The sequence below is a fragment of the Ictidomys tridecemlineatus genome, chromosome 3, assembly GCF_052094955.1.
Source record: "Ictidomys tridecemlineatus isolate mIctTri1 chromosome 3, mIctTri1.hap1, whole genome shotgun sequence".
NCBI lineage: Eukaryota > Metazoa > Chordata > Mammalia > Rodentia > Sciuridae > Ictidomys > Ictidomys tridecemlineatus.
Window position 1 is genome coordinate 7,580,792 of NC_135479.1, and position 27,596 is coordinate 7,608,387.

The 27,596-nt window shown below is 55.8% G+C and overlaps 1 protein-coding gene across 2 annotated transcripts; it reads left to right on the plus strand.

Annotated features, from left to right (window-relative positions):
• Nucleotides 1-8,310: 8,310 nt before the first annotated feature.
• Nucleotides 8,311-27,363, plus strand: Cdc42ep4 (CDC42 effector protein 4). Of its 2 annotated transcripts, none has more exons than XM_005335981.5 (2): nt 8,311-8,478; nt 25,355-27,363. In XM_005335981.5, exon 2 carries the CDS (start codon nt 25,447-25,449, stop codon nt 26,512-26,514), a length of 1,068 nt encoding a protein of 355 aa, XP_005336038.1. In that variant the 5' UTR covers nt 8,311-8,478; nt 25,355-25,446; the 3' UTR covers nt 26,515-27,363. The 2 variants fall into 2 exon arrangements, with proteins under 2 accessions (XP_005336038.1, XP_005336037.1); XM_005335980.5 differs by lacking the exon at nt 8,311-8,478 and adding an exon at nt 8,921-9,480.
• Nucleotides 27,364-27,596: the final 233 nt, after the last annotated feature.

Below are 27,596 nucleotides of genomic sequence, written 5' to 3' on the forward strand. Positions count from 1 at the left end.
GAACTAGAAATCAAGTTTATGTAAATCCCCCTTATGCTTAAATACTAGCAACTAAAAATATGTATTTTTAAAACATGGTTATGACAGATTGCGTCTTCTAAAAATGACTGCAAAGATGCTTCCCTTCTCACATGTCCTTGACCCTGCTCCCGTCCAAAGTTGGGGTTCAGGGCTGGGGGGTTGCTCAATTCCCAGCCCAGAACAAAAAAAGAGAGGGTCCGTGTTACTCCCCGAGAATCACAAAAAGGGACTGGTATCAGAAAAGATGCTAGTGACCTTCAAGGCTAGGTCACTGTTATGGGTTGAACTATGCTCCACCCCCAAAACCCAGTACCTGGGAATGGGACCATAGGTGTACATAGGGTCTTTACAGATGGTCGTGTTAAGCTGAGGTCTCTGGGTGGACCCTAATCTAGTACAGCTAGTGTCTTCATAAGGGGGAAATTTGGACACAGAGATGGACATATAGAAAGAGAAAGCCATGGGCTGGGGGTATAGCTCAGTTGGTAGAGTGCCTGCCTTGCATGCACAAGGCCCTGGGTTCAATCCCCAGCACCATACACACAGAACGAAAGAAGAAAGAAAGGAAGGAAGGAAGGAAGGAAGGAAGGAAGGAAGGAAGGAAGGAAGGAAGGAAGGAAGGAAGGAAGGAAGGAAGGAAGAAAGAAAGAAAGAAAGAAAGCCATGCAAGTTTGGAGGTCTAGATCTAGGGGAAGCCTGAGGCCACCAGAAGCCAAGAGAGGTGTGAGGGGTTGGGGAGGTGGGGCTGTGGCCTAGCATGGTGAGCCCTGGGTTCCATCCCCAGCACTACTGAGGCGGGGCTGGTGGTGGAGGTGATACAGAAGACTTCCTCCTTCACTGTCCTGCAGCTGATTCTGGACCTCCGGCCTCCAGAACTCTGACACAGTACATCTCTGCTGTTTAACCACTATCTTGTGACACTCGGTTATGCCAGCCTTAAGAAACTAGGACGTCACAAAAGTGGTAGAGTTTGCACTTCCAGTTCTCTTGGGCTTCTCCATCCTGTCTCTTGGCCACTGTCTTGTGAGGAAGCCGGAACTCTCCCACGGGGAGAGAACACACACAGGTGCTCTGGCTGAAAGCCCGGCTGAAATCCAAGCTGACGCCGCCCAGCCTCCACCACCAGACCTGAGTGATCCTGATGATCCCAGCCCCCGCCACTGGGGCACCACAACCTTCCAGTTTTTCCAGCCGAGACCCCTAGATCCTGGGTAGGGAGAAGCCCTTCTCCCTGTGCAGGATCCAAACACGGGAGACCCGTAGCATCCAGAAGCCTAATAAAATGGCGGCCTTCAGAGGAGGACATCCTACAGTGACTGTAATGGAACAACCGTGTGGGCCGAGCAGGATGGGCCTCCAGGCTTCCTCTGACAGACAGGCCTCTGGTTTGGAGAAGACCAACGAGCCTGCAGATGGGTTCTTCAAGGCTTGGAAGCAGCCCAACAGGAGCCAGACTTTGCACCCTCTGGGAAAGGGAGAGGTGCTTATGAAATTTAAAAAGGGGGAAGGAGCAGGGAGGAGGTGAGGCAGGGAGCAAGGTCAGGGTTCCCTAGGTGGAGATGGAGCCACTGTCTGCCAGGACTCAGACACAGAGGAAGGCTCATGAGTCCTGCAGCTCCAGGGCTGTGGGGTCTCACAGGACTCTCTGAAGATCAAATCAGCTACTGCATGGAGATCTTCGATGTGTGCCTAGCATCCTATGAAAACCCGCATGTACTTTAGGGCTTCCTACTGTTATGATTAGTGTCCTGATTCGCAGGCAGTGTGCTGAAGACTTACGGTCCCGCAGAGTTATGTCCAGAACTACATTGAAAGAGACAGAGTCAATGTGGTTCTGGGACCCTCACTCCAAACACAGCAAGACCACCGTGATTTATTTGATTTATATTTTGTATACTTCATTTGGAGTGGAGGGAAAGAATCCCTTGCTTACAAAAATAAAACCTTTGGAAACCACCCCGTAGTGGAACAAGTACGAGCCTGGGGGCTAGGAGAACTCGTGTCTCATTCCTGGTTTCGGCTAGTAGCTGGCTGCATGCCCCTAGACAAGTCGCTTCACCTCTCTGGATTTTATTTTCTGTTCTGCAAAGTGAGTCGCTTAAGTGATCTCTAATGTTATATCATTATCCCTGAATTAAGTAGCCAGATTGTTTTGCTCAAAAAGAAAGGAGAAAGGTTCTCTTCTGCAAATTTACAAATGGTTGGTTTATTATGGATCCAATTTCAAACCTCTAGTCACCCTCACCCCAGCCTTCTCTTCTCTTCTGAGGTCTTTCGATGATCTTGGACCAAGTTTTGCTCTACTGCAGGTCCCCAGCACTTCCCCTGCCATTCAGAAGCCCTGCTCCTCTGGGCCTGGACCTGGGGCAGTCTGCTCCCTGATTCCTCCCTGTAGCTCACCTAGCATGTCTTTTACTTTCAACCACAACTGCTTTCTGGAAAGCAACTGGCTCTGGAGGTGACAGAAGGCTTGGTGGGGTGGGGGAAAAGAGAAAACCAGTGTCCTGCGGCATCAAGCATCAAGCTGGGATGTGTAAATTAGCCTTGACATCAGACTAGCTTGAGTTATTGTTATGACTCCAAGGCTTCCCAGAACCAAAGGACGGACACACACACACACACACACACACACACACACACACACATGCACGCACGCACACATATACTCACACCATGCCAAAACACTAAGGAAACTGAAAACTAGAGAAACAAACTCTGTCTCCATGGTGATCATACACACCTTCCCCTGCACCTCTTCCTCACTCCCCCCATCAGGACGAGGGACAGGGAGACAGAGACACCAGGCCCTTCTCCCCTCACCCCTTATTTGCAGCTATGGACTGTCAACACAATCTCAGTGACACTCAGTTCTGGGCTGGGCTGGTAGACAGGAGGGCAGGACAGATGTCTCTTATAGTCTCCTTCTTCCAGAGGTGTCTCCTTGTCTGTGCCTTGAAGTTGGGACAGTGCAGACTGCGTCTGGACAGAGTGTGCAAGTGTGGGAAGCTCCCCTTGAGGGTCTGGGATCCTAGGGGCTCCGGACAAAGGCAGGGTGTGAAAGGGGAGCGGCCCAGTCAAAGGCATGGGCCCCAGAGCCTCCCGCTGTGATGGGCTACTCCTTTAAGCACATCTGGGCAGAACTGTCACATCACATTGGAACTGAGAGAATGCTGAGTGATGCCTTCAGCTCCAATCATCCTCCTCTTCACCCCAGGCCTTGCTGAGCTCCAGGAAGTGATTTAATTGGGTGTGGATGGGGGTGAACAGCAAAGGTGATTTGAGCCATTACTATGGCCTTCAATGAAGTGCCTCGAAGCAGGGCAACTCTCCTTGAAACGACATTGAATCTTCCTGGGCAGATAAGAGTCTGCCAGCTTGGTCAAGATGATGCCCCCAGGTCTCCCTGGCAACCTCCCCTTGCCCGCCATGCTCACTACAGTGACAAGATCACCCGAGCTTCCTCTGGAGTCTTCTTTCCGGCTGTCTGGTGGTTTTACCGCGAGAACCTGGCTGCCCAGGCTTTCCGGACGGGGGCTCTGCATTAACCAGCTGGGAATCTTGGGTAGGTGACTCAGTCTTCTCTTGGGAATCTGAGAAGTAGGGATAATATCAGCAACTATTCTACAGCTTGAGATGAAGAAGGCCTAACATCCAGTAAAGGACTCATAAATAAATCAAACCTCCCACAGGCAGCCTGGCTTTCCTAAGTGCTTCTTATCAGAGTCACTAAGCCTCAGAGCTGGGAGAAGAAAGGCCCTTCTCTTCTAGGTACAAACAGAATTGCTTTCTTCTTCTTAAGTCCCTGGCCTTCCTCTCCATCTGGAGGCCAGGAGGGTATCTGGCTACCAGAGCCTGTTCTGTAAGAGACACCCCTGCAAAGACACAAGAAATCAGGTGAGGCCATCTGGGGAAGCCCACTGGAGACTTTATCAGAAGCCCAGGCCTCAGTGCTGGGTACGTCCCTCACTGGTAGAGCGCTAGTCTCGCATACATGAGACTCAGGGTAGAGCAGAGCGCACACACACAGCAGGCCTGCTTCTGCCTCCTGCAGATAATACCGTTCATGTTTTTCTGTTAGCTCAATTCTGGGAAGCACCAACAGGGTTGGGCACGTCCTGTGCAAGGTGGACACTAGGGACCAAACTTGCTCCAGAAGCTTCAACTTGGGCCCTTGGCTTTGAGACTGGCTGTCATCCAAGGGGTGAGCCCTCGGTGTGACCCTAGCTCTGTCCTGCATTGCCCATTTACACCAATGCTATAAGGTAAGTGCCTATGTGGTCCCCGTTAAATACATGAGGACTAGGCCCAAGGTGGGGGGGCAGGGAATGCAAGTGACTTCCCTCAGGTCATACAATGACAGGATTCAAACCCAGGATCACTGGCCTATGTTCCCATTCTGCACTTACAGACCCCTGCAGCACCAGGAGGAGGCCTCTGCTGAGGAGCAGGGCGGGGCTCTCCCACTTTTCCCAGGGGTCACTGGTGGGTGAAGCTCTGGGCTTTGGAGGTCTGGATGAACAGCATCTCTTCAGGCCAAGGGTCTTCTGAGACAGCAAGTGGCCTCCATGACCTCCAGGCCCATCTGCACTGCAAGCTCGAGGGTGCTGCATTCGGGACAAAGCTCTGTCTGAGGCTCAGGTTGCAAACAGAATTTAGGAGGGAGGTGGGCTCTGGACCCTGCCCGTCCTTCTTCAGGCACCTGTACTGTACTGTGTTGTCTCCACTGAAGAGTCCAGTGCAAATCGGACACCATCCTGCCTCCAAGGAGCCTCTGGGAGTGGGTACTTTCTGCCACAGGGGATGGGCTGGGGAGGGGGCAGGCCTTGCCCAGAGCCCCGGGCAGAGTGCCTGGGGCTTGGTATCCTTGGGATCTTCCCAGTTGCTCAGCAGAGGTCAGCCCAGTCCTGTGGAAGGGCTCCAGGTGGTTCCCAAGGACAGGGGGCCAAGGAGTGGAAAAAAGCCTCCGCCTTGAAGACAAGGGTGTGGATTAGCCAGGGCCAGGTCCCTGAGCCACGGCCCAGACTTAGGTCACCAAGTCTCTACCTCCAAACCGCTGACACGGGGCCTGGGGGCCCCCTGAGATGCCCATTCCAGGACCATGTCAGCCTCATCCCCGTGGCAGGAGTGGAGACTCGGACTAGTGATGGGAAAGTCATGGGAGCCTTCTCACAGGAAGGGTCCTGGACATCAGCTCCTTTCAGGAAGGTCAGTGGGGGCTGGGGGTGTGACTCCGTGGTGGGACGCTTGCCCAGCATGTGTGAGGCCCTGGGTTTGTTCCCCAGCACTGCACAGAAAGGAAGAAAAAAAATGGGAAACGACCTGCTTAGAGTCCTACTTTACAGTACACCTTACACCAGAAGGAAGGTGGCTTCCAACTTTTGTGTAAAGAAGTGCGCTTAATCACCTAGCCAACCTCCTTAGGGGTGGGGCCCAGGAGCCAAGGCTAACAAACCCTGGGAGATATGGGTTGGGGCTGGTGGGAGGGGACAGGCCCATGCAGCTGCATGGATCTCTCACGCCCAAGTCCCAAAGGCAGGCCCCAGCAGCCTGTGACAGGCAGAGACACACGCCCAGGCCTAAAAGCTTATAGGTCAAGTTACACCAAAGGTGCAGTTAAGACGCCAAATCCCTCTCCAAAGTCTGTGGCTTAGAGCTTGCCAGATATTACAAGGTAGGTCCGTCCCTTTGTTTTGTTAATTTCCTCTGAGTAGCCATAGACTGCACTAACCTAAAAGGTTGGGGCAAACTAATGTTCAGTGATTCTAGGAGAGAAATCCACAGGTTTTGGATTGGGGAAAATGAGCACTTTTCTTTTTGTTGGATTCCCCCTGGGGTGTGTGCGAGGACGCAGTCTAGACGCAGCTGCGGAGCTCCCCCAGGCAGCCTGGTGTACAGTGGGCACCCTGAGGGCAGGGATTGGGCTCTGTTGTCTTAGTCGGCAAAGACAAGCCTCCATGGACCTTAAATGTTTGTGGAAGGAGACAGGGTTTGAATAGGGGTGGAGGAATTACACAGGGGCCTGAAGGCTTCGTCCTGGAGCTAAATTGAATTGATGGGAACTCAGTTGGGAAGCCAAACCCAAGACACCAGGTGAAAAAGGGAAAGTCAGTAGTGATAAGAAGCAGGAGAAGGTCAAGGGCAAAACCAAGACCAAAAGCAAGACACGCGTCAGGTGTACTGACAGGTACACTGAATAAGGCTCCAGGAAACCTGGGGACAAATGGTCTTTCCCCAAGATCTCCTTAGCACAGTGACTATGTTTCCCATGCATTAGGAGAAAACAAGTTGCCCCCTTTCTCAACTGTGGGTGGGACAGCTGCTCCTGGGGTGGGTTGGTTTTAAAGAAAAAATTCGGGGGGGGGGAGGGGGCAGTGAGGACAATCACTGAGAGCCCTAGAAAAAATAATTTATTGCTGGGCACCGTGGCCTGTAATCCCAGCGGCTTGGGAGGCTGAGGCAGGAGGATCAGGAGTTCAAAGCCAGCCTGAGCACTAAGCAACTCATTGAGATCCTGTCTCTAACTAAAATACAAAATAGGGCAGAGGATGTGGCTCAGTGGTTGAGTGTCCCTGAGTTCAATCCCAATAATAATAATAATTTATTTAACAAAGAAGGAAAGAGAGGGAGATGTCTCAGGAAAAAAAAAAACAGCAAAGTTTTTTTTTTTTTTGTTTTGTTTTGTTTTGTTTTGTTTTGGAACAGGTAAGGCATGCTGAAATTTGGAGGAAAAGGTCCTGGAACTCCAGGAGTAGGGATTAGGGTTAGGGTTAGGGTTAGGGTTAGCTAGGGATGTCCCAGTGGAAAGGACCATGGAGGGCCTGCATGTGCCCCGCTGACCACAGGTGCTTTCTTTAGGGGATCTCATCAAGTACTCATTGGAGCAGGGAAGACAGGGTTGCTGTTCCCGTTTTACAGAGGTGGAAGCTGGTGTGGAACTCACCTGCTGGTGCAAGGCACAGCTGGAATTCCAAGCCACAGTGGCTGCCAAGTCTTCCTTCCAACCAGCCTCTTCCAGAGCTGGTCACCCCAGGTCATAAAGACCACCTACTCCATTTGCAGGTTGCTTTATAGTCAAAGTCCTCCCACACCTAATATCTCATCTTGACAACCTCCAGGACAGGCTGGGAGAGAAGAGGGATCTCTGCTCCTTGGATACAAAGGGGGACCAGACCAGGGAGATAACCCTGTCAGGCTTGGAACCCATGTTTTCTGGCTCCCAACTTGCTCTGAACTTGCTTTCTAGTCCCAATGTCTAGTATTGATACTTTTGGCTGCTGGTGGGGCTTGCTGAACAATGTCTCTACCACAGAGCTGCAACCCCAGCCTAGTTTGGGAGGCGATTCTCACTGCAGGATGGGGTGACTGTGCCTTTAGATTGCCTGAGCTGGTAGTTCTCACGTGGCAGAAGAAAAGGGAGAAGTGCAGTCGTGAGAAGGCGGTGTTTCCAGAGGAAGCCGGAGAGGGGACGAGGGACCAGTGGCCAGCTGGGGGAAGGGAGCCCGGGCGCGTCCACCCCCCACTTCCTTTGAACTGCTAATGGCAAAGGAACTTTCACTTTGTGTTGGCTTTGCCTTCCTTCTGTTGAATACTTCACCGGACGCCTTTATTACTTTGGTAATGATCATTCATAACTAGAAACTATGCCCCTAAAAAGAGCCCAAAGCCTGCTTTCTCATAGGATTTGGGTTAGGACTCCGGCGTCCTCTTTAACGTTTCCCTGGAGCAAGGGTTAGCCTCAGTGGATATTTGGAAGGCAGAGCCCGCAGACTAGGGCCTCACAGGGATCACAGACGGGTCATCCGCCCGAAACCCTTCTTACATTCAGTCCGGGCCTGGCCTCGGGCCGGCCGCTTCCCCCGTCCGCAGTTTCCAGTAAGAGCCTGGGACGTAATCCACCGCCTGCCGGCGCGCGCCAGGCCGGGGGCCAGGAGGTGGGTAGCGGGTCCCCGAGGGAGCGGGAGCAAAAAAACGCCACCCCTGCTGGGGTTTCTGGCTTCTTGCCATTGTTCAAAATGGGGAAGAACCTTCGGAAGGCCTCGCACTGGCCCTCGGAAGGAGACGTGTTCCCGACCCTGGGGACCCCAAGTGAGGGTTCGAGGCTGGAGCGCAGAAAGGTGGGAGGCTCCGAAGCTCGGCCCGCCCAGGATACCCCACATGGAACTGCGAAAGTCTCAGGCTTTCAGATTTGAACAGAAGAGGCGGAGCGGCCGGGCCCGAAGCTCCGACGGCCATTGGCTGTGGCAGAGCTGTGACATCAGCGCCGAGGGGCGCTAGAGGGAGGGCGCGGGAGGAGCCTGGAAGGGGAGTGTCCGCGCTGCTCCCAGCCCCGAGAGCCCGAAAGCCCGAGGGAAACCAGCGCCGGCGCTGACATGGGCCGCCAGCCCGGCTGCCCAGCGGAGCCCACCGAGGGGAGCGCACAGCCGCGCCAACCCCACTCCCGGGGCTCTGGGGACCAAGGTAGGCGACGCACATCCCTCCGGCCTTGACAGCCGCGCAAGGCCCTGCTGGGCTCGAGCCCCACTAAGGGGCGGAGAGCATTGAAAGAGCCGGGAAGGGGGCCGTTGCTTGGGGAGAAGGACGCAGAGACCCTCGGTCTTCGGCGCCCGCCCGGGAGAGGCGGGCTGCGGGTGGGGAGACGGCGGGGCTGCTCGGGTGCTGGGAACCGGAGCCGCTCACCGCGTTCCAGAAGAGCGGGGTTTGGGGCGCTAGGGGTGGCAGAGAGCCCGGCGCAGCGTCGCGGGGACTCAATTTCCTCTCCCCAGACGGAGACTCCCGGGTCTGGCGAAGGGCGCTGCTCAGGGAGGGGTGAGGGGCGGGTTTCCAAGGTCCACCCTCTTGCCCAGGAATGGGGTGTGTGTCGCTGTGGGCAGGAGCACAACAATCGGCGGCGCGCAGCTCGCGGTCTGGGCGAGGGGGGCGTGTGCGCGCCGAGTTCTCCATGAATAAGAACCGAATTCTTGGCCTGGAGTGGCAGAGGCGTGTACACGCGCTCGCGTACTCACACCGCAGTACACGCCGCCCAGTGTCACCGAGCTGGGGAGAACCGAGGGAAGGAGCTGCCTGGAAGGGAACGGCCCAGGGAACAAATTCTCTCCCCCGCCTCCCGCGAGCCCTTCCTCCGCCCCGCCAGGCCCCAGCCCCGCCCGCCGCCTCCCAGGACTTGGAGGCCAAGGCCGCGAGAGGCCAGGGCTCCTGGAAGGGGTGGGGCCCAGCCGAGCTGGGGCCCTCTTTGGATCCGGGAGACTGCTTCGCGCGGAGCCCGCAGCCGGGTGCTCCTGGAGCACGGCGCTCGCGACTGGTTAATGTTTTAACCACCTGCTTGGGGCCGTGGTGCCCTGGATCGCGGTCTCAGGCTCCGCCCCCTCCCTGGAGCGCCCCCATCCGGAGGAACAAAACTGCCCCCCGCGGTGGGGCGTCCGCAGGACCTGCCGCGCTGGCTGGGGATCCCGGCGGCCGCGGGTGAGTAGGGGCCCGGTCGCGAGCGCTAGGCGGGAGCCCGGGCTGGAGGGCTGCGCTTGATTTGGCGCCGCTTCCTGGGAAAGGAGTGTGTGTGAGAGACAGAGAAAGAGAGGGAGAGAGAGCGCGAGTGAGCGAGGGGGGAGAGGGAGCAGAGCGAGCACACTGAGGCTGGCTGAGGGGGAGGGGTGCTCTCTGCTAACTCAAACCAGGTTCCTGGTGTTTGTCCGATGAGATCTGCGGCCTGGGCTTTGGAAGTTTTCCTTTTCTCCCTGGGAGAAATGGAGGGGAAATACAATGCTTTCTCTTTGCTCGTCGGAGAACTTCTCCCCCTCCAACACCCCCACCCTTATAATCTGCTGGGCTCCCACTTCCCTCGCTGGGTCCAAGGTGCCCAGGTAGCCGCGCTGTTGAATGGGGAGTCCTTGGGGGGGTCTCTTTGCTGTGAAGCCCCCTACCCTTTCTAGAGGGTTAGGGTGATAGAGGGAGACTGTCTCCATCCTTACCCCCAGCAACCATCTGTCCTGCCGCGGGAGTGTAAACAAGGAGGGGCCGGGGGCAGGGGCCTCCTGCAGCGCAACTTCTTTGCACAGTCTGGGTTTCTAATAACTCTGCAGCAGCCCCCGCCCCCTTTCTGAGGCTGAGGTGGAGGAGGGGACCACCGGCAGGATGGACTGAATTTTAAGAGAACAAAGAACCGGGCACAAAGAACGGGGGAGCTGAGCTGCGGGTTTCTTCCAGAAATGGAGGGGTTGCTGGAGCCAAGCCAAGGGGGCCCAGGCAATCCCAGGGCCCTGAGGCAATAATGTAGCTTCCAGTGGGATCCTGGGCGGTAACATCCCTGCCGGGGTCGTGTGGGACCCGCTGGCATCAGCTGCCTGGTGTGAGCCACCCATGTGACTGACTGATTAGCTGGTTTATCTCTGAACTTGGACTTTGCCCCTCCACTCCTTGAGGACTGCTGCTTCTTCCCACAGTGAACCCTGGGGATACCCAGGCTTCTCTGGTTTTCCCAGAGATCCTGGTGACCCTGCAGGACTAGGGAGGGGCCGTGTGATGTGATAAAGTGAGCCTGCTCCCAAGTTGTGGTTTTTGGGTGACTCTCAACCGCTCTTATGACACCCACAGTTCACAGGGTCCCTGCTCACCGAGGACCTGTGCTGTGTGGTTGGCACCTTTGCCCCAGGCTTTCTTCCACTTTCTGGGGTTTTCTGCCTTTCTGTCAACCCACTTTCCCCCTCCCTACCCCATTTCTTTTTCAGACATGCCCACCCACCAGTGTTTGCCCCATTCCAAAGTGTGTACCCAACCCGCTTCTGTCCTCTTGCCTCAGAACTGGCAGTCCGGGCTCCCAGTCTGGAGACCAGGAAGTGACAACCAAATGAGGTCTCAGCTCTTTTTAAGGCAGGGGGTAAGAGGTGAGCAAATGTTGACCTGAGAGAGGACCACTTCAGGGCTTCTGCCTGAAACCTGCCTCGGAGGAGGTTCCAGCCCCCTCCACCTTTGGAGCTAGTTGTTGATTGATTTCTGTGTCCAGGACAAGCTGTTCCCAGCTGTGACAGTTAAGGTGTTTGATATGGCTTCTCTCGCTTCTTTATCTCTCCCCTCCCACATCCACCCCCAATTTGGGTTGAGAGCAGAAGGGTCTGAAGCCATTGTGTTGAGAATTTCTGTGGGGTGTCACCTCCACCCTGCCCTGGCTGGACATCCCACAGACTCAGAGGCGCTTGTCCCTGTGTGGGGAGGGAGGAGTCTGTCCCTCCAAGGAACAGGAGAGCTGGGTTGATGCCAGAGATAAGGCTGGGGGTGGAGAGCGGGTTGAGCAATCTCTCCCTGGGAGCGGGGGCTGACCTAGGTCCTCTGACCTCTGCACTGGAGGCTTTACCTGGGCCTTGGGGAAGGGACCAAGTCCCAGAGCGAGGGGCACTTCAAGGGGTAGTCTGGTGGAGTGTTCCAGCCACCAACACTGGCCAGTACTGTGGGGTGCTCCTGGAGGGCTGGGCCCGCCTTCTCTGGACAGGAACCTGGACAGTAGTTAGGGAGGGACTCCAAGTGACAGGGCACAGCCCTTTGTTGCTTCCAGTCTTTTTGGAGGAAGTTTAGCCAGTAGTTTCCCCGCGTTCCCGCTCACCAGGCCCCTGAAGCCCCCGCTTAAATGCACCTCCTTCGGAACCTCTTGCTTCCAGCTTAGGAACCCCCGTGTCTCCCCCAGCTCGAAGCTCTGGCTCCCTGCCAGAGTGGCAGTGCGGGCATCTGAGGCCCTCCTTTGCCTAGAACACCCACCTCCCAGGCTGGGGAGGGGTCTCCCTTTGGGGGCTCGGGTGAGAGTTTCTGGGAGGGTGTGGTGAGTGTATGCTGGTGTTTGTCCTTCCGTCATCCCAGGGCTGGTACCTCTGAAAAACAAGAGTGCTTCTCGGGGTGAAGACCCCAAGGCACCTCAATGCTTGGCCCCGCACCCTTAGCCTTGGCCTTGATGGTGCCGATGAGGACAGCTGGAGCAGCCTCCAGTTCCCTGCAGGAGTCTCTGCTCTCTCCCTTCACCTGTGCCTGTGCGGTCACTGAACTTGGTCTGAGACCCCAGCTTTGAATCTCCCCCGAAGTGACAGTGCCCCTCTTTCCTCTGTGCCCTACACGCTTCTGCCCTCCGGTTCCACTGGGTACAACTGTCTTTTCCCTCCTTCCCCCAGGATGGAGTTCAAGCCTTGGTCAAATGCTAGAGGGCTAGTGAGTCCCAAGGAGCCCAGGAGGAACCCCGGGGGCCAGCAGCACAGTGTGCAGATGCCTCTCAGGAGGGCTGTGTAGGCGCAGAGGAGGCGGCGGCGTGTGATATTTGTTGCTGGTGGCACCCAGGGTCTCTCAGATTCCTGAGTTATCTCTTACCCTTAACCTGGAAGAAAAGGGGGTGTTTCTCTTTTCTCTGCCTTTCCATCCTTATCAAACTGGAATCAGAAGTAGCTGAAGTCCTGCCTGAGAGAAGCCAGGCTTCTCCATCCTGCGGCACCAAGAGCTGAAAGGTGACAAGGAAGGCAGAAACACTGAGACCAGGAAGAAGCCTGGCCAGGCTTCCAGAAGCACTGCCCGAGTGGGCCGTAACGGAAGGGCAGAGTCTAGGCTGGGCTTCAGGGGCTTGGAGGATCCTTTAGAAAAAGCTCCCTGGAGCCTTTGGGATTAGGCGTCCCCAGGTACGTGCCCTGGGCGGATACTGTGTGCTGTTTGAGCTTGGGGGGGTGATAGCCGGGGGGTTGCTGGGTATGCCGACGTCTCCTCACACTTGGCAGACATGGAGTGCCTGTGTCCCACCACACGTAAGTGTGTCCACCCATGGTGCAGCTCAGCTTCCCGGGTGCAGCCTGGGTCACCCGCATGGTCACTCTCGGCCGTCCATGATGTTAGCGGTTGCTCCAAAGCTAATGAGGAAACGGAGGCACTAGGAGCTTCCCGGCGTGGTGAGCCAGCATGTAACCCGGGAACCAGCCCGCTCTGTGGGGAGCCGGGACCCAGAATGTCACTTTACTCCCCACACCACCACCGAGCGCCAAGCTCTTAGGAGAGGTGAGGTGAAACCAATCGAGGCCCCTCTGATCCGATTTCAGGTGCAGCCTGCTTGCTTCTGAGATGGGGATGGGGAGAGCCCTGCTGTGGGGCAGGACACCTGCCCTGCCCTGCTTCCCGCCTCCCCTGGCTCTTCCTTCTGTGAGGGTGGCTAGCGGGCTCCGGGAAACACACGTTTCCAGGAAGGGCCCTGCAAACAAGGGAAGCGGCCGGATGTCCTGGAGTCACTGGCTCCTTCTTCTTGGCTCCTTGGTGGGTTGTCATTTCCGGTCACTCCCAGGCCCTGGCTCCTTTCTTGTCCGCTCTCTGAGCGGTTGGAATCCTCAGGCAGTGAGTAAGGGAAGCTTTCCCTTTGGCTCACCTCCTTCCCCTGGTTCAAGGCAGGTGGTTCTGGGATGAGGATGGAAGTGAGTTCAGGAGTGGAGGGCATGGGGTTTCCAGGCTGGGAAGATTTTAACGGGAAATTATATGCAAACCTGTGTGCCTCCCGTGGGTGTTCGTGCAGCCTTAGCCTCAGCAGATCTCCAAGGCCTGGGTCCCAGCAGAGCGCACAGTCCCTCACCGCACCCACATTATTGCTTATGCCGGAGCGGGAAAGGCCCAGAGTTCAGAATCGGGCAGATCTAGGCTCTTCTCTCACCTCTGTTCTTACCAACTGTGTGACTTGGGTGAATCATTGAACTCTCTAAGCCTTCCTGTTCTTATCTGCAAGGTCAGGGGGGCAATGATCATACTGCCTGGGATTGTTGGAAAGAATAGATGAGAAGGCTTCCTAATGCTCAGGATAGTGTATTTCACCTGAGTACCAAAAAGCAGTTTAATCAAAATAAGCCATCCATCCTGTGCAGGTTGCTAAGACAAGGCTCGGTAAATGCTACTCCTTTCTCGTACTCCTCCGTGACCTGTGGCCCTGGGTGGTTATCACGTGCTGCAGGGACTGTCCCCCTAAGGCTGGGGGACAGCATTTACAACAGCATTCCCAGAGTAGGTTCCTCAGCTCAGCACCTTGGTATCGGCCAGGACCCATTCAGCCTGTGGATCCGAAGATGATCTCATTTCAAGGCACTGTTTGGACCAGGTTGGGCTCCCTCTTTTATATTTGCCAACGACGAAAGGGCGAATTAGCCAAGCCGTGGTATGCTTTCCCACAACCCAGCCTGGCTGAGTTATTGACATCGATTTCCTATCAACTGAGAGAATGGTAATTTCTGAAGACGGTGGAGACTGTCTGTAGGAATCCATTGGTGAGCATGCCCATTAAGGGCGCTAGCCCAAGGACAGCACTGGGGACAGGCATACTGTGGGGAGCCAGGTGGGCTCATATAACTTTAGCTTTTCCGGGAACTGCATTTTACAAACTAAAGAAAGGTGGATTTAAAAAAAAAAATTAACCCAGTACGTCTAAAATAATGTCACTTCCATGCAATCATAAACTATTAATATGCAAATTATTAAATACTAGTAATTTTAATTAACATTATTTAATCAACAATTGATTTAATTAGTTAATATTGTTTTTATATGAAGACTTCCGAATTCAGCATGTATTTTACATGGAAAACACATTTCAGTTTATTTAACTGAAGACCTATCTCAGAGCCTTGTGCGTGCTAGCAAATGCTCTGTCACTGAGCTACATTCCCAATCCCCCTCCCTTTTTCTCTTTTGTGGTATTGAGGATTGAACCTAGGGGCATTAAAGCACTGAGCTATGTCCCAGATCCACCTCTCCACACACATTTTTTTTTTTTTTTTTGAGACAAGATCTCTCCAAGTCACCCAACCTGGCCTTGAACTTGTGATTCTCCTGCCTCAGCCTTAGGAATCCATGAAAAGACACAGATCAGAATACACTTTTAAGAAATGTTTACCTCATTACTAATCAAAGAAATGCGAATTACATACCATAGTTTTGTGCCACTGTGCCCAGCTCTTTTGCAATTTAAAGTATTTCTAAACTGCATCTGGAAGACTACCTAGATTAAAAAAGCAAAAAAAGTTCAAGTAGGGATAATACCCTACCAAATGCTCAAAAGATATTGCCCGTAGTGACATTCTAGACTTGATTTAGAAATAAACAGAGCAACGAACAGAACACACCTGGAAATAGTCCCAAGCCTGGAGGTGTCATCGGGAGTTGCACACGTGGTAAGGTAGCATCTGTTGCTTTGATTACATTTTAAATAAGCCGATTTTATAAGGGAACAGGAGCTCAAATTATTATGGATCCTTTAAAATTTTATAAGTCACAGACATCTCTGATATGGAATATTCCCTTCCTAGTATTTCCCCCCTCAGTGGTTTTTAAAAAAATAATTGAATTTCCTGGTAGTTTAGAAAAAGTGAAAATATTCATAAACTCAAGGATAGGAAAGATCTTTAATGTTTCCATGATGTTAAAGCCGGAATCCCTACAGCAGATTTGACCATGTAAATAAGTAGTAAGCACTATGTAGAAGAAGACTGTGGAATTACCAAAATAGAAACAGGCGTATGATAAGTTTGCAGAAAATATCTGTAAACTATGGTGAAGATGTAAGCTTTAATATTTACCGAGGTCATATAAATCCTTTGGAACATGTGAAGTTCCCACCTCACAGTAGAAGAGGCTTCAACTAGCTATCCACAGAGAGAAGATACAGGTGACCAGAAGACACTTAAAAAAAAAAAATGCACACCTTCATGAATAATCAAAGAAATGAAAATTACAGGTTTGGAGGGAAGAGTAGTTTTTGTTGTTTTGTTTTGTTTTGTTGTGTGTTTTTGCTACTTTAAATTCAATGAAAGAAAATGGAGTCTGATGTTAGACCCATCATCCTGTGTTGTTAGGACTAGAACTTGGCCAAACCTTCTGAAAAACGCTAAGCAACAGTAATTTTTGTCCAGGATCCTCTGGAAATAAAGACCAGGCATGTTCAACTGAAAGGGTGGTTACAAAGTCTCACCAGGCTGAAGCACCCTTACCAAGTGAACAGGAGGTAAAGATGAGGACTTCTCTGAAAGAGTGTAGTGTGATTTGTTAACATGCAAATACTTTCACTGCAACATGAACAATGGTTGGCTTTGTCTCACCGTCTACAATGGGAAGTGCCACTTGTATAATAAGAGGGAAAATGTCAAACTCAGCACTATCCCTTGGAAGTGTCTCGGAGGCTCTGTGTGAAATTTACATATTAATGGCTGCATTTTGTTCTTGATTTTTTGCCTTTCTCAGACTTGGAGCCCAGGGTCTCTCCCATCTAAGCCAGGGCTCTTCTGCTACCCCAGCCCTGATAGCTACATTTGAGAAAGCACAAACCAACAGGGGAAATGAACACTTTATTTACCCTAACCTATTCAGAATATTATTTGAGCCTGTGATCAATATGAACTCATGAATGAGGTATCTTGTATTCTCATACTGTCTCCGAAGCCCGGTGGGTACTGTACACGGTACCACGTGTCACTCTGGACTGGCCACATTTCAAGTGCCCAGTAGCCAGGTGCAGCTGGTGGCCGCCATGTTGTATGGCCCAGGTGTGAATTATTGAATAGCTCAGTGGCGGCAGAAAATGGAAGTCACAGAGAAGTTCTGGCATGGACTCTTGCTTTCTTCCGTGCCTTGTTTACCCTTGAGCCTGCTCTGACGGATGCACCCCGCTCCCCTGTGGCCTGCTATTCCCTGTGGCCCGAGCAGGGATGCCCAGGGAATGTGCATGCTCACAGCTCTGGAAGCCTTGTAGTGACTTCTGGGTCTTGTTCACTTTCTCTTCCAGGAAGGGTCACACCAAAGCAGAGGATGTTTATCTTTAGGAAGCGGGGTGTGCCCCAGTGTGGCCCGGCAGTGGCTGGTCCAGATCGACTGGCTGGCAGGGAAGGCGGAGCTGGTGCCCAGCCTGGAGGTTCCGAGAGCAGGGTTTGGTCAGGGCTCCCGTCCTCCTCCTCCTCCTCCTCCTCCTCCTCCTCCTCCTCCTCCTCCTCAGGAGCTGGAACCACCAAGGAGCTCAGGTGAAGCTTGCAGCAGGGCCTGTGCGGTTCCATTCCTAAGCAAAATGGGGTGTTCTGGCTTCTGCTTCCCGGGATGCCCTCCACGTCTCCCCTCCCAGGGAGTCAGAACCCTGGGAGGATCCTGCTGGAGGAGGTTTCCGAGCAGCCATCCTTGGGGACGACTCTAAGGGGGGGGGGACAGGAAGTAAGCCTTGGTTCCCAGGGTGTGCGATACACAGCCTCTAGAAACCCGCCCCACCCTCCTTCTCAGCTGTGGCCATCTGCATAGGCCAGGCAGGAGCACCTCCTGCCTGAACCGTGGGCCCTAAGTCGGCCAGAAGTGGGCTCACATCACCTCGAAGAAGCTGTGGGCGGAGTGAGGGATGTGCCCACCTGAGCCTTCGCTTCCCTTTCTGCCGAATTGGGGCAATCGCGGCTCACTCCTTACAAGGTTGCTTTGAGGCTCAGAAGCACACATTTCTTTTGTCCCCAGACAGCGCCTGGCACTCTGCACCCACCCAGTAAAGGAGTGCTGTTGACAGTCCTGCTTTCTCTGCACATGGCCAGAGGCCGGGTGCCGGTTGCCCTTGCGTGACCCCGCAGGGGCCCCTTCTTGTTTTCTCTGCCTCTTTTCGGTGATGGGTGCAGCCGAGCTGGCTGGAGGACTGGCAGAAGCCAAGCCTCACCTGCTCGGGATCTCTCTGACCGAGTCCCACTGTTCCGTGGGAGGCCGGCCTCCAGCTTGGAGCTTCAGTGTCACTGGACAGAGGCCAGTCTCCGGTGGGTGGGAGGGATAGCTATCACTCACCTCCTGCTCAGCCCAGGACGCTCAGGATCAGGAAGCAGCTGCTGGGGAACAAGTTCTCCTTTTGAGGGAGTCTTAACTCTCCCCGTTCCCCCGACACCAGATTGCTATAGATGACCCACTTTCTCGTACCAGGCAACGTAAACAAGGACCAAACAAACACATCCAACTTGGGTGGCTGCGGGGAGGGGGAGGAAGAAGATGGACCTCGGTGGCCATTGGGAAGGAGAAGGAGAGCAAATGAATGGCCAGGGACGCCTGTTCACGTCCCCAGCCACTGAGTCCCGAGAACTGGAGAGCCTCAGGTGGTCTTGAAATTAAAATCTTTTTTTCCCCAGTACTGGGAGTCGACCCCAGGGCCTCTAACATTTTAGGAAAACCTACCCCAGAGCATCCCCAGCCCCTTTTAGTTTTTATTTTGAGACAGGGTCTTGCTAAGTCGCTAACTCGCCATGCTCCTGCCTGGGTCTCCCAAGTCACTGGAATGACCAGCATGTGTCACGGCCCCCAGATGTTGAATCGATAGCGTGTGTGGATGTGTCCCTCTGGACACAGCTCCGTTGCTGAATCCTACTTGTTTGAGAGAACTTGGCCATAGTCCTGGGGTCACTGGGACTCTGAGCAGTCCTTGGACTAGGGTGCTGTTCCCCAGGACTAGGGTGCTGTTCCCCGAGGGAAGGCCTTCCACTCCCATTGGCTAGCTCTTACTTTGGGCAAGATGGCGCCTGACTGTGAGCAGTGCAGGTATTGTCTCGCAGCAAGAGACTCGGGCTCTTGTGTCACCTGGGTCCCTTGCCAGCTCTGGCTTGGGCAACTCGCCTCCTTGCCCCACAGCCTCCCCAAGGCCCTGGGTTGGATAATCTCTGGCCCAGTGAGAGCTGCATTTAACCCCTCCACCCCACCGCCTGCGAGGCTGCGTGAGGAAATCACTGGGATCTGGAGAGGACGCAGCAGAATGTTGACCGCTGCCCTTTGATCTGCAGGGAGGGCTGGTGACAGGACCCACCCAGGACTCAAATCCACAGGTGCTCAAGTCCTGAACTGGAAATGGTGTGACGTTTGCACATCACCTATGCACATCCACCTACGTGCTTCAGTTCGCTTCTGGGTTCCTGGTGACTCTATAGAACATGAACACTGTGTCCTCACTGTGTCACCGTTGGACCGTGTCCAGGAGGTTCATCCAGTCCACAGATGTGGGATCCACAGATATAGGACGCCAACCGTATATTAATTAAAAACGAAAACATACCAATGTATAAATTGACAACAGACACCTATGTGATCTTTAAAGACCGCTCGCGCGCGTACATGCGCACGTGCCCGTGAGTCAGGTGGTTTTTTATGTGACTCGCTCGCACTTTTATAGTCCATCCCTATTTTAGTGCATGGAGCCCTGTAGTGGGCAGTAAGCCCTGGCGTGAATTCATGACCCAGGTCAAGTCCTCCATTTGGTCTCTCCGTCTCTGGAAGGATGACCTCACCTATAATCACGGAGCTGTTTCAGGTTCCCATCCTGGGCTTCTAGTTTTTGCTTCGTAACTGTGGCTGTTCGGGCTCGAAATGTCTCCAGTGCGAGGACCTTAAACTCCTTGCACACGTTTTCAAGTAAGAAGGCCTGTCGGAGGTGTGCGTGGGGCTAGAGATCCCAGTGGTCTGAAGTCAGCTGGGTCCCCTGCAGTCAGCACCAACGTCTCTGCCCCGCTCAGCCCCGCTCAGCCCCGCTCAGCCCCGCTCAGCCTCACGCACTGTTAGAATCACACACTCTTCTGCTGCCTTCGCCAGGCCTTCTTGTCTTGGCCGGCTCCAGGCCTGCGAGTGTTCCAGAAAGTGCCTCATCTTTCTGGGGTGACAAAAGGCAGAGCCACTAGCCTTTACAGACAGGTGAGTCCCAGGACACACTGAGCCGCCTTGGGTAGCAGAATGCCTCTCGTTTTGGCAAAGTTGAGCCCTGCCCCCACCCGGCTGGTGAGACCCAACCCTGGGCCCTCAGCAACCCTGGAGTCCCTGCTTCCAACACCTGCCCTGAGCGCATCCCCGGCCTCCGCCTTAGCCAGCCCATGTCCTGAGCCCTCTCTGCCTCTTTTCCCCTGTAAAACCAATGGCAGGAGCTTCCAGGTACAAGCTGCCAGGGAATGACCCGTTTTCTTCAGGCACCCAGACTCCTCACCTGGTCTGACATGGAAGGCCGTGTGTGGCCTGACCCTGGGCCAGGTGGTCTTTCATACTAGCCCTTAAGCACTGTAGTCAGCTCCCACCTCAGGGCCTTTGCATGTGCTGCCCTTCCCCTAGACGTTGTTGACACGGCCGGCTCCTCATTGCTCAGTTCTTAGCCTGTGATGCCTTCCGCAGAGGACCTCCCCTCGCCTCCTCCTCACACTCACAGCACCCCATTTCCCCGGCCACAAGGGTATGCTTTATTTACAGCTTTGAACCTCAGTCCCACCCACCCACCCACCCCCGCACCTCTCTACACACAGGAATATAGCAGTGTCATTTCCGCTGCTTCATCTCCAGAACCTAATCGACTACCGTTGTCCCTCGGAATCCAGGGGCATGGGTTCCAGGACCCCCTCAGATGACAAAATCCAAGGATGCTCAAGACTCTTCTGCAAAGTGCCCTAGTGTTGGCAGAGAAGCTGGCCATGTCCTTGGCACAGGGCCTCCCAGATCCTTCCACCAGCCCTGGGTGACTTAGGCCACCTAACACCGGCAGCATATCGTGCACGTAGTCGTTACACAGTGTTGCTCAGCGGAAGCCCACAAGGAGTGGGAAGCCCATTCGCGTTCAGTACAGACAAGTTTTTTTCCCACCAAATATTTTCAGCCAGTGGTTGGTTCAGTCTGTGGATTGGAACCCCCCTGGGCACGGAGTCCGTGCACGTGGACGTGTGGCTGTTGGAGACCTGCAATAAGTAGGGCGACGAATGAATGGAGAGGGAATGTGAGCCTCTTGCAGCCGGTGGTGCGCGTCACGACTGAAGTCCGGCCGTGCCAAGGCCCTTTGCCCTACTGTCCAGCCACGTCACTTGGAGCTGGTATTGGACCGATGGTTGGAAACCCAGGAGCGGCTGCCCTCAGTGTGGGCGTCGGAGCATGTGAACTCCGGGGCCTGGGTTAGCCGCGGGTCAGCGGCAGAGTGGGAGGCCGGCCTGCCTGTCCTGGGAGAGCTGAGGGCTGGATCCTGCCCCGGGCTGCTGTGCCAGGGCCGGGTCGCTGCCTGGGCATTTGGAGTGGGATGCGTGGGTTCATCCTGTACCCTCTGTCTGAGGAGGGCCTGCTGGGCCGGCTGATCTGGGAGGGTGGCCAGAGGTCCAGGCCAGTGTTGCCACCCACGGTCTCAGGGGCCGAGCAGAGGGTGTGGCCGGCGAGGCCCAGCCAGGAAGAGCTGCTGCTCTGGGGAAGGTTCTGTGGTCAGGGGCACAGAGGGTGGAGGAATCGGCCCTCAGCACCCAGGACGGCCGCTCTGCTCTGCCTACCCCGCAGGGGTGTGGGATGTGGCTTCAGGGTGGAGTGAGTGCGCCCCACAGGGCTAGGCTCTGGGGAGTGGCCACGGGTGTCACGGGGCAGCCTATTTTAGCCGCTTCCCCGGGGCTGAGTCACAGCGCTCAGCAACACCCCTCCCGAAGCCGCAGCTCCTGAGCCCGGTCCTCTTCCAGGTGGCCCCTAAGGCCCCGCTCCAGGACCTGCCCAGGCTCCGCTGGAGCAAAGGCTCTCAGACCCTTCCGGCCATCTCCTCATCCCCAGGGCCTCTGTTAGGAACTCGGGACAGTGAAACCAAGGTCCAGAAACTGCCCTCTAGTGAGCTGCTGCTGGCCCTGAAGCCAGCTGCCTAGCCCGTCCCTCGGAGCGGAAGCTCCGGGACACCAGAGCCCCGACCCCAGGCTGTGGCTCCATCGAGGCCCCAGGTCTCAGGACCCTCCTGATGGATGTCCAGGGTGGTTTGTCACAGGCCACGGCCTGCTACCCATGCCCTAGGAGTGGGACCTCAGGAAGGAGGGATGTTGGGCAGACCCGTCCGTCTCGGTCTCTGGTGTGGGGCTGAAGGGGATCCTGGGGCTCCATAGCTGGCCCAGGTTGGAGGGGCACACACCGTTCCCCTGTGACCCTGCCCTGTAGCCCTACTTGCTCCCTCCGGGTGGCCACAGAGGTCACCAGGGGTACTCTCTGCATTGCTCACTTCAGATGGGAAACCACAGTGCTTGCCGGTCCCCCGGGCCTGGGAATTTTTGCTGTCACAGTGAAACCCTGTCGCAACCCTGGAGTTCACAGCACGGACTCCCACCCCATTCTGACCCTGACACCCCCTCCTGCCCCTTCCGTTGTTTACCTCGTAAATAATATCAATAGCCATCTGTTTTCTTTTCCTTTTTTTTTTTTTTTCGTACTGGGATTGAACTCAGGAGCACTTAACCACTGAGCTGCATCCTGGCCCTTTTTAACTTTTTTTTTTTTAATTTTGAGACAGGGTCTCCTTGAGTTGCCCAGGCTGACTTAGGATCTGCCTGCCTCGGTCTCCCCCCTTTCTGGAACTATAGGCCTGGGCCACCGTGCAGTGACATTTCTCAGGAGCAGTTCTGACCCCTCAGGGACACAGGGCTAGGTCTGAAGACTGGGTTGTCAAGGCAGGGGGAGTGGATGCTGTTGGCATCTGGTGGGCAGAGGCCATTATTCCTGGGAGCGTCCCAGCCTGCAGAGAACTGCCCCAAACCCAAACAAAAACTGTCCACTCCAAAGCCTGGGCAGTGTTGGAGCTAGCTCTGGGATTATGCAAGAACTTTCCCGAGGCAGCAGCCCGCTCCTCCCTTCTCTGGGTCCCCTGGCGGGCCCTGGGGGGAGCATTCGATTGGTAGCCGTCACTGAGAATGGCCTGGGGTGGGCAGAGGAGCACAGGAGCTGGGGCCTCAGCCTGGGGCGTAAACCCAGATGACTCACCCGGCTTCAGTGAACTGTTCTCTCACGCATGGATGAAAGAGCTGCCCTGGGTGTCCCTTCCAGCGATTAGAGACGCCAGCATTCTGTAGCAGGACTGGGAGCTGGCAGGTGGAAGCCCTGGTTTCAGAAGCCGAAAGGATCCGCAGGGGTCGCATTGAAGTTGCTTATATTTCCTTCCGTGTCCAGCATGACCCATGCAGACCCTACCTTCCCTTTCTCTTTTGAGCCAAAAGGTTTTCCTCAAAGTTTGGCCCATGACTGGCCCAGGGTTCACCTGTGGTGTGGATGGGATGGTCAGCCATGGCCCATGGGCCAAATCCTGGTTTTGTAAATAAATGTGGGTTTTGCTTTGGTTTTTTACCTTTGGTATAAAGGATGCAGGCTGGGAACAGTCATGAAAGAGTGCCCAGGGCAAGGTATTGGGGGCCTGGCACACTCTAATGTCCCAGCACTCCATGTCACCAGCACTGCCATTCTGGTAAATAAAATTTTGTAGGGACACATGTGTCTGGTGGTTTGCATGTTGGCTATGCTGCCCCCACACACTGGGGATTGAACCCAGGGGCACTGGAGACTGGTTCTCACTCCGTTGCTTGGGGTCTCACTAAGTTGCTGAGGCCGGCTTTGAACTTGGCAATCCTCCTGCCTCAGCCTCCTGAGCCACTCAGATTACAGACGTGAGCCACTGCACCTGGCTTATGGCTGTTTTTTCTCTAAGACGCAAAGACTATATCAGCTACAGAGATGAAAACATTGGCTCTCTGGTCCTGAACAGAGTGTTAGCTGAGCCCTGATCAGGCTCTTCAATGTCTGTCTAGAGGCGGAGGCAGGACGGGAAGGAGCCAGAGGACAGGGAGGATGCCGGTTGGGGTTCAGGCATGTTAACTTGCTCGAGTGTCTGATGGGAGGAGGGAGAGCCGGCCCATCCTGGGGTCACCTCAAGGCCTCCTGGGAGAGCCCTCTCTGGCTCTGCGGCGTGTCCCTGAGAACTCGGTGCTAGCTGGAGCGTGAGCGGTATCTAGGGCATGGTGAGGGGCACTCTGCCGGTCGGGGAGGCCATCAGACTGGGCTGCAGGGACTTAGGTGGAATGAGAGTGTGGGGGGAGGGTGTCAGAAGGCCCAGAGGTCAGGGTGGGAGCCCCGGAGCTGTGCCACGGGCTGAAGTGAAGACAGAAGCTGAGAAACTGGGGGTCCTGGGAGGGCGGGAGGGAGGTGTCTGACTTTCAAAGGACAATTGAAGACCCAATAGGTGGCACCCAGGACTAGACAGAAAGCGGGACACAGACCCACGGGAGCCCTGAGGAAGCTCAGAGGACAGGTCTCAGTTCAGGCAGGGGCGCGGAGGACTGGCCCTGGCTAGGCCCTGGGGAGCCTCGCCTGAGCCTGGGGGTGTGGGGGCCCAGAGGGCGGGCTGCTGCCACAGGACAGCCCTCAGTGCAGAAGCTGGAGGGGTGGGCGGTCCCTGGATCCAGGGGATCACATGGATGCGAGATCCGGGGGGACAGTTTTGTTTTAGCCAAGTGAAGGAAGGACAGCAGGACCAGGAAGGAGGAGGGACCACCCAGGCCCTGCCCCCTGTTCTGAGCGGTGCAGAGTGGAAGGGTGGGCCTGGAACCCTGTGTCAGCAGGGCCTCGCCGCCTCCCCCACCTTGCTGTGTTAGGGCTCTGCACCTGTCTCCCCCACCCTACCCAGGGGTAGTGCCTCTGGGGAGAAGAGGGCTGGTTTGGCCTTGACTCTGAACTGGAGCTTGGCCCTTGCCGTGAGCCGGGTGGGTGGCACACCAGGCTCTCCTGAGCCCCCTCTGTTGTTGGGATTTCCAGTTATCATCACCCAAGGGTCTGCAGGTTCTACCGGGACTAAATCATTTGGGGTCTAGTCCTTGTCTCCCTCTGTCCCTAATAACTACAGAAAGTGGTTAGGAGAGGTTCTCCTAATCTTGAGCTCCCTGAATGATCCTGAACAAAGACCGCGGAGGCCCCTCGCTGGAGATGCCTGGGCAGGATCTTCATTTATAGGTACCCAGCAAGGACTAGGAGGCCAGGGAGCTGGTTCTGTGGGTGCTGGACACCCCACCCCAATTCTGATTCAGAAAGACAGCCGGGCCGCCCACGCATATGGAGGTACCAAGCAGCGTCTCTGTCTCCTGGGGCCCGTCTTAACCACTCCCTTCTCTCTGAGGACTGTGACTCAAGCTGAGGTGTCCACCAACTTCATAGGGATGGGGGTAGACAGCAGGAAGAACTTTCAGCATGTCTGCAGACCGCCTTCCTGGGAATCCCTGGGCACCTTGACCCCGGCACTGTTTGTTCTAGTAGCAGCCTGGTTTGGTGAGGGGCGGAGATGGGGAGGCATTGTCCTTTAACAGATGATTTGTTTCTCAGGTTTCAGGAAAAAATGTGTCTCTGGCTTACTGAACTCTAACCAGATTTGCAAACTCGCTCCTCTGCCCCGGGAGACCGCGGGTGGAGAAACGGGCAGCGTTTTGAAATGGCTGGCTGGGTTGTGGAGCATCGTCTAGTTATTTTGCAGGGGAGCTGGCTTTAAGTGACAGCCCCGTGGCAGATGGGCTTTGGTGCTGGTGGCCAGCTGTGCTAACCCCTACCTCCTGTCTGCTTTCAGCCCTATGATCTCCGCGTCCTCCCCTGCTCCACCTGCCGGACTTGGACTTCAGCCCTGACCTCCGGAGGGTGTGCCTCCCTCCCACCGGCAAGATGCCCATCCTCAAGCAACTGGTGTCCAGCTCCATGCACTCCAAGCGCCGCTCCCGCCTGGACCTCACGGCTGAGATGATCAGCGCTCCGCTGGGTGACTTCCGTCACACCATGCACGTGGGCCGGGCTGGGGACGCCTTTGGGGACACGTCCTTCCTCAACAGCAAGAAAGGTGAGCCCGACGGAGAGTCGCTGGACGAACAGGCCTCCACGTCGTCTTCCAAACGCAGCCTCCTGTCCAGGAAGTTCCGGGGCAGCAAGCGGTCTCAGTCGGTGACCCGGGGGGACCGGGAGCAGAGAGACATGCTGGGCTCCCTGCGCGAGTCGGCACTCTTTGTCAAGAACGCCATGTCCCTGCCCCAGCTCAACGAGAAGGATGCCGCGGAGAAGGGCTCCAGCAAGCTGCCCAAGAGCCTGTCGTCCAGCCCCGTGAAGAAGCTGGGTGCCGGAGAGGGCAGCGGGGAGGAGGCGGGCGCGGGGGACCTGGGTCCCCGGCGGAACGGGGCAGTGGCTCCCTACCCCCCTGACTCCCTGCTGGACGAGCAGGCCTTCGGGGACCTGACAGATCTGCCCGTGGTGCCCAAGGCCAGCTACGGGCTGAAGCACGCCGAGTCCATCCTGTCCTTCCACATCGACCTGGGGCCCTCCATGCTGGGCGACGTCCTCAGCATCATGGACAAAGAGGAGTGGGACCCAGAGGAGGACGGGGGTGGCTACCGTGAAGAAGAAGGCCTCGGGGGCAGCGCCCAGGGCCCCCCGGTGGCCGAGGCGGCCCCTCCCCTGGTGAGGCAGGACGGCAAGGGTGGCCCAGACTTGGCCCCGCTGCCCTCCCACGCTCTGGAGGACGAGGGGTGGGCGGCGGCTGCCCCCAGCCCAAGCTCGGCCCGCAGCGTGGGCAGCCACACCACGAGGGACAGCAGCTCCCTCTCCAGCTGCACGTCGGGCGTCCTGGAGGAGCGCAGCCCAGCCATCAGGGGCCCAGACAGGGCCCGGGTCACCCTCCCCAGGCAGCCCGACAAGGAGCTGTCCTTCATGGACGAGGAGGAGGAGGACGAGATCCGAGTGTGAGCCCGTGGGCAGGTCGCCGCTCCTGGGAGCTCTGGGGCTGCGTGTTTCTCTCTGCCCCCTCCCCACTGTGACCTTTGACCTTACCATGCCGGGGCCACCCAGAGCCTCCCGTTAGGCAGTAGACCCTGGACCTCGTGGATGAGGGGCACCGGCCGAGCCCTCGAGGACTTGGGGCCCGAGAAGGCCCGGGGCCCACGGGAGGGGCTCGCCTGGCTTTGCGTCGCGACCCCGCAGCTGCAGAGGCCCGCCGTGTTCTTGTAGCGGGAGTCATTTTTCCTCTCCGCCTCCCTCTCCTCCTGCCTGGCCTCAGATGGATGCCGGATGTCAACCTGAGTTGCTGCCACGCGCAGCCACGCGGGTCAGCCAGAGGCAGCCTCTGCTCCAGGGCCAAGGACACTGGGCGCCCCTTTCTCTCAATGGGGCCTCGTGCAGCAGGAGGAAGAGGGCGCTCACAGGTCCCTCCCCTGACTCCTGCCCCGGGAGCAGGCTGGAGCAGGACAGCCAGCTGGACACTGAGCACAGCCCCTTCCGGGGAGAGCCCCAGGAAGACACTAGGAACAGGGCTGGGGCCGAGCCCTTTGGTGGTATTTGTCCTTTATCATGTTCAGATCCCATAGAGAGCAACATCAGGAACTGTCCCTAGGCTGCCACCGGAAGGAAAATGCAATCTTTTTTAGAAAAACTTTTTACTCCTTCTCCTGGAAATTCAGGGCCCGTCAGCACACTCAACGTCTGGGGCCGGTCCTGTGGCAAAGAACCCAGCCCCACGCCAGCGATAGGGGGTAGGAGTGGCTTTTGTTCCTGCCCCCCCCCCTTGCCCCGTGTAGGAAAGTTCTGGAAAATGATTGGGGAGAGCTGTGTCCCTGCAGCTGCCCCGCCCCCCCCAGGGTTCTTCCCCTTCCTGCCTCAGGCTCCTCCCCGACTGCTGGGGCCAGGAGGTTGCCAGATTTAGCAAACGCAAAACACAAACCAGAAGGCTGGGTTAATCTGAGTTTCAGGTAAACAAAGACTTGGTTTTGAGTGCTCCTCGTGTCCCCCTGTAACATCTGGAACATTCTTACACTGAACAGCCGTGTGCCGTC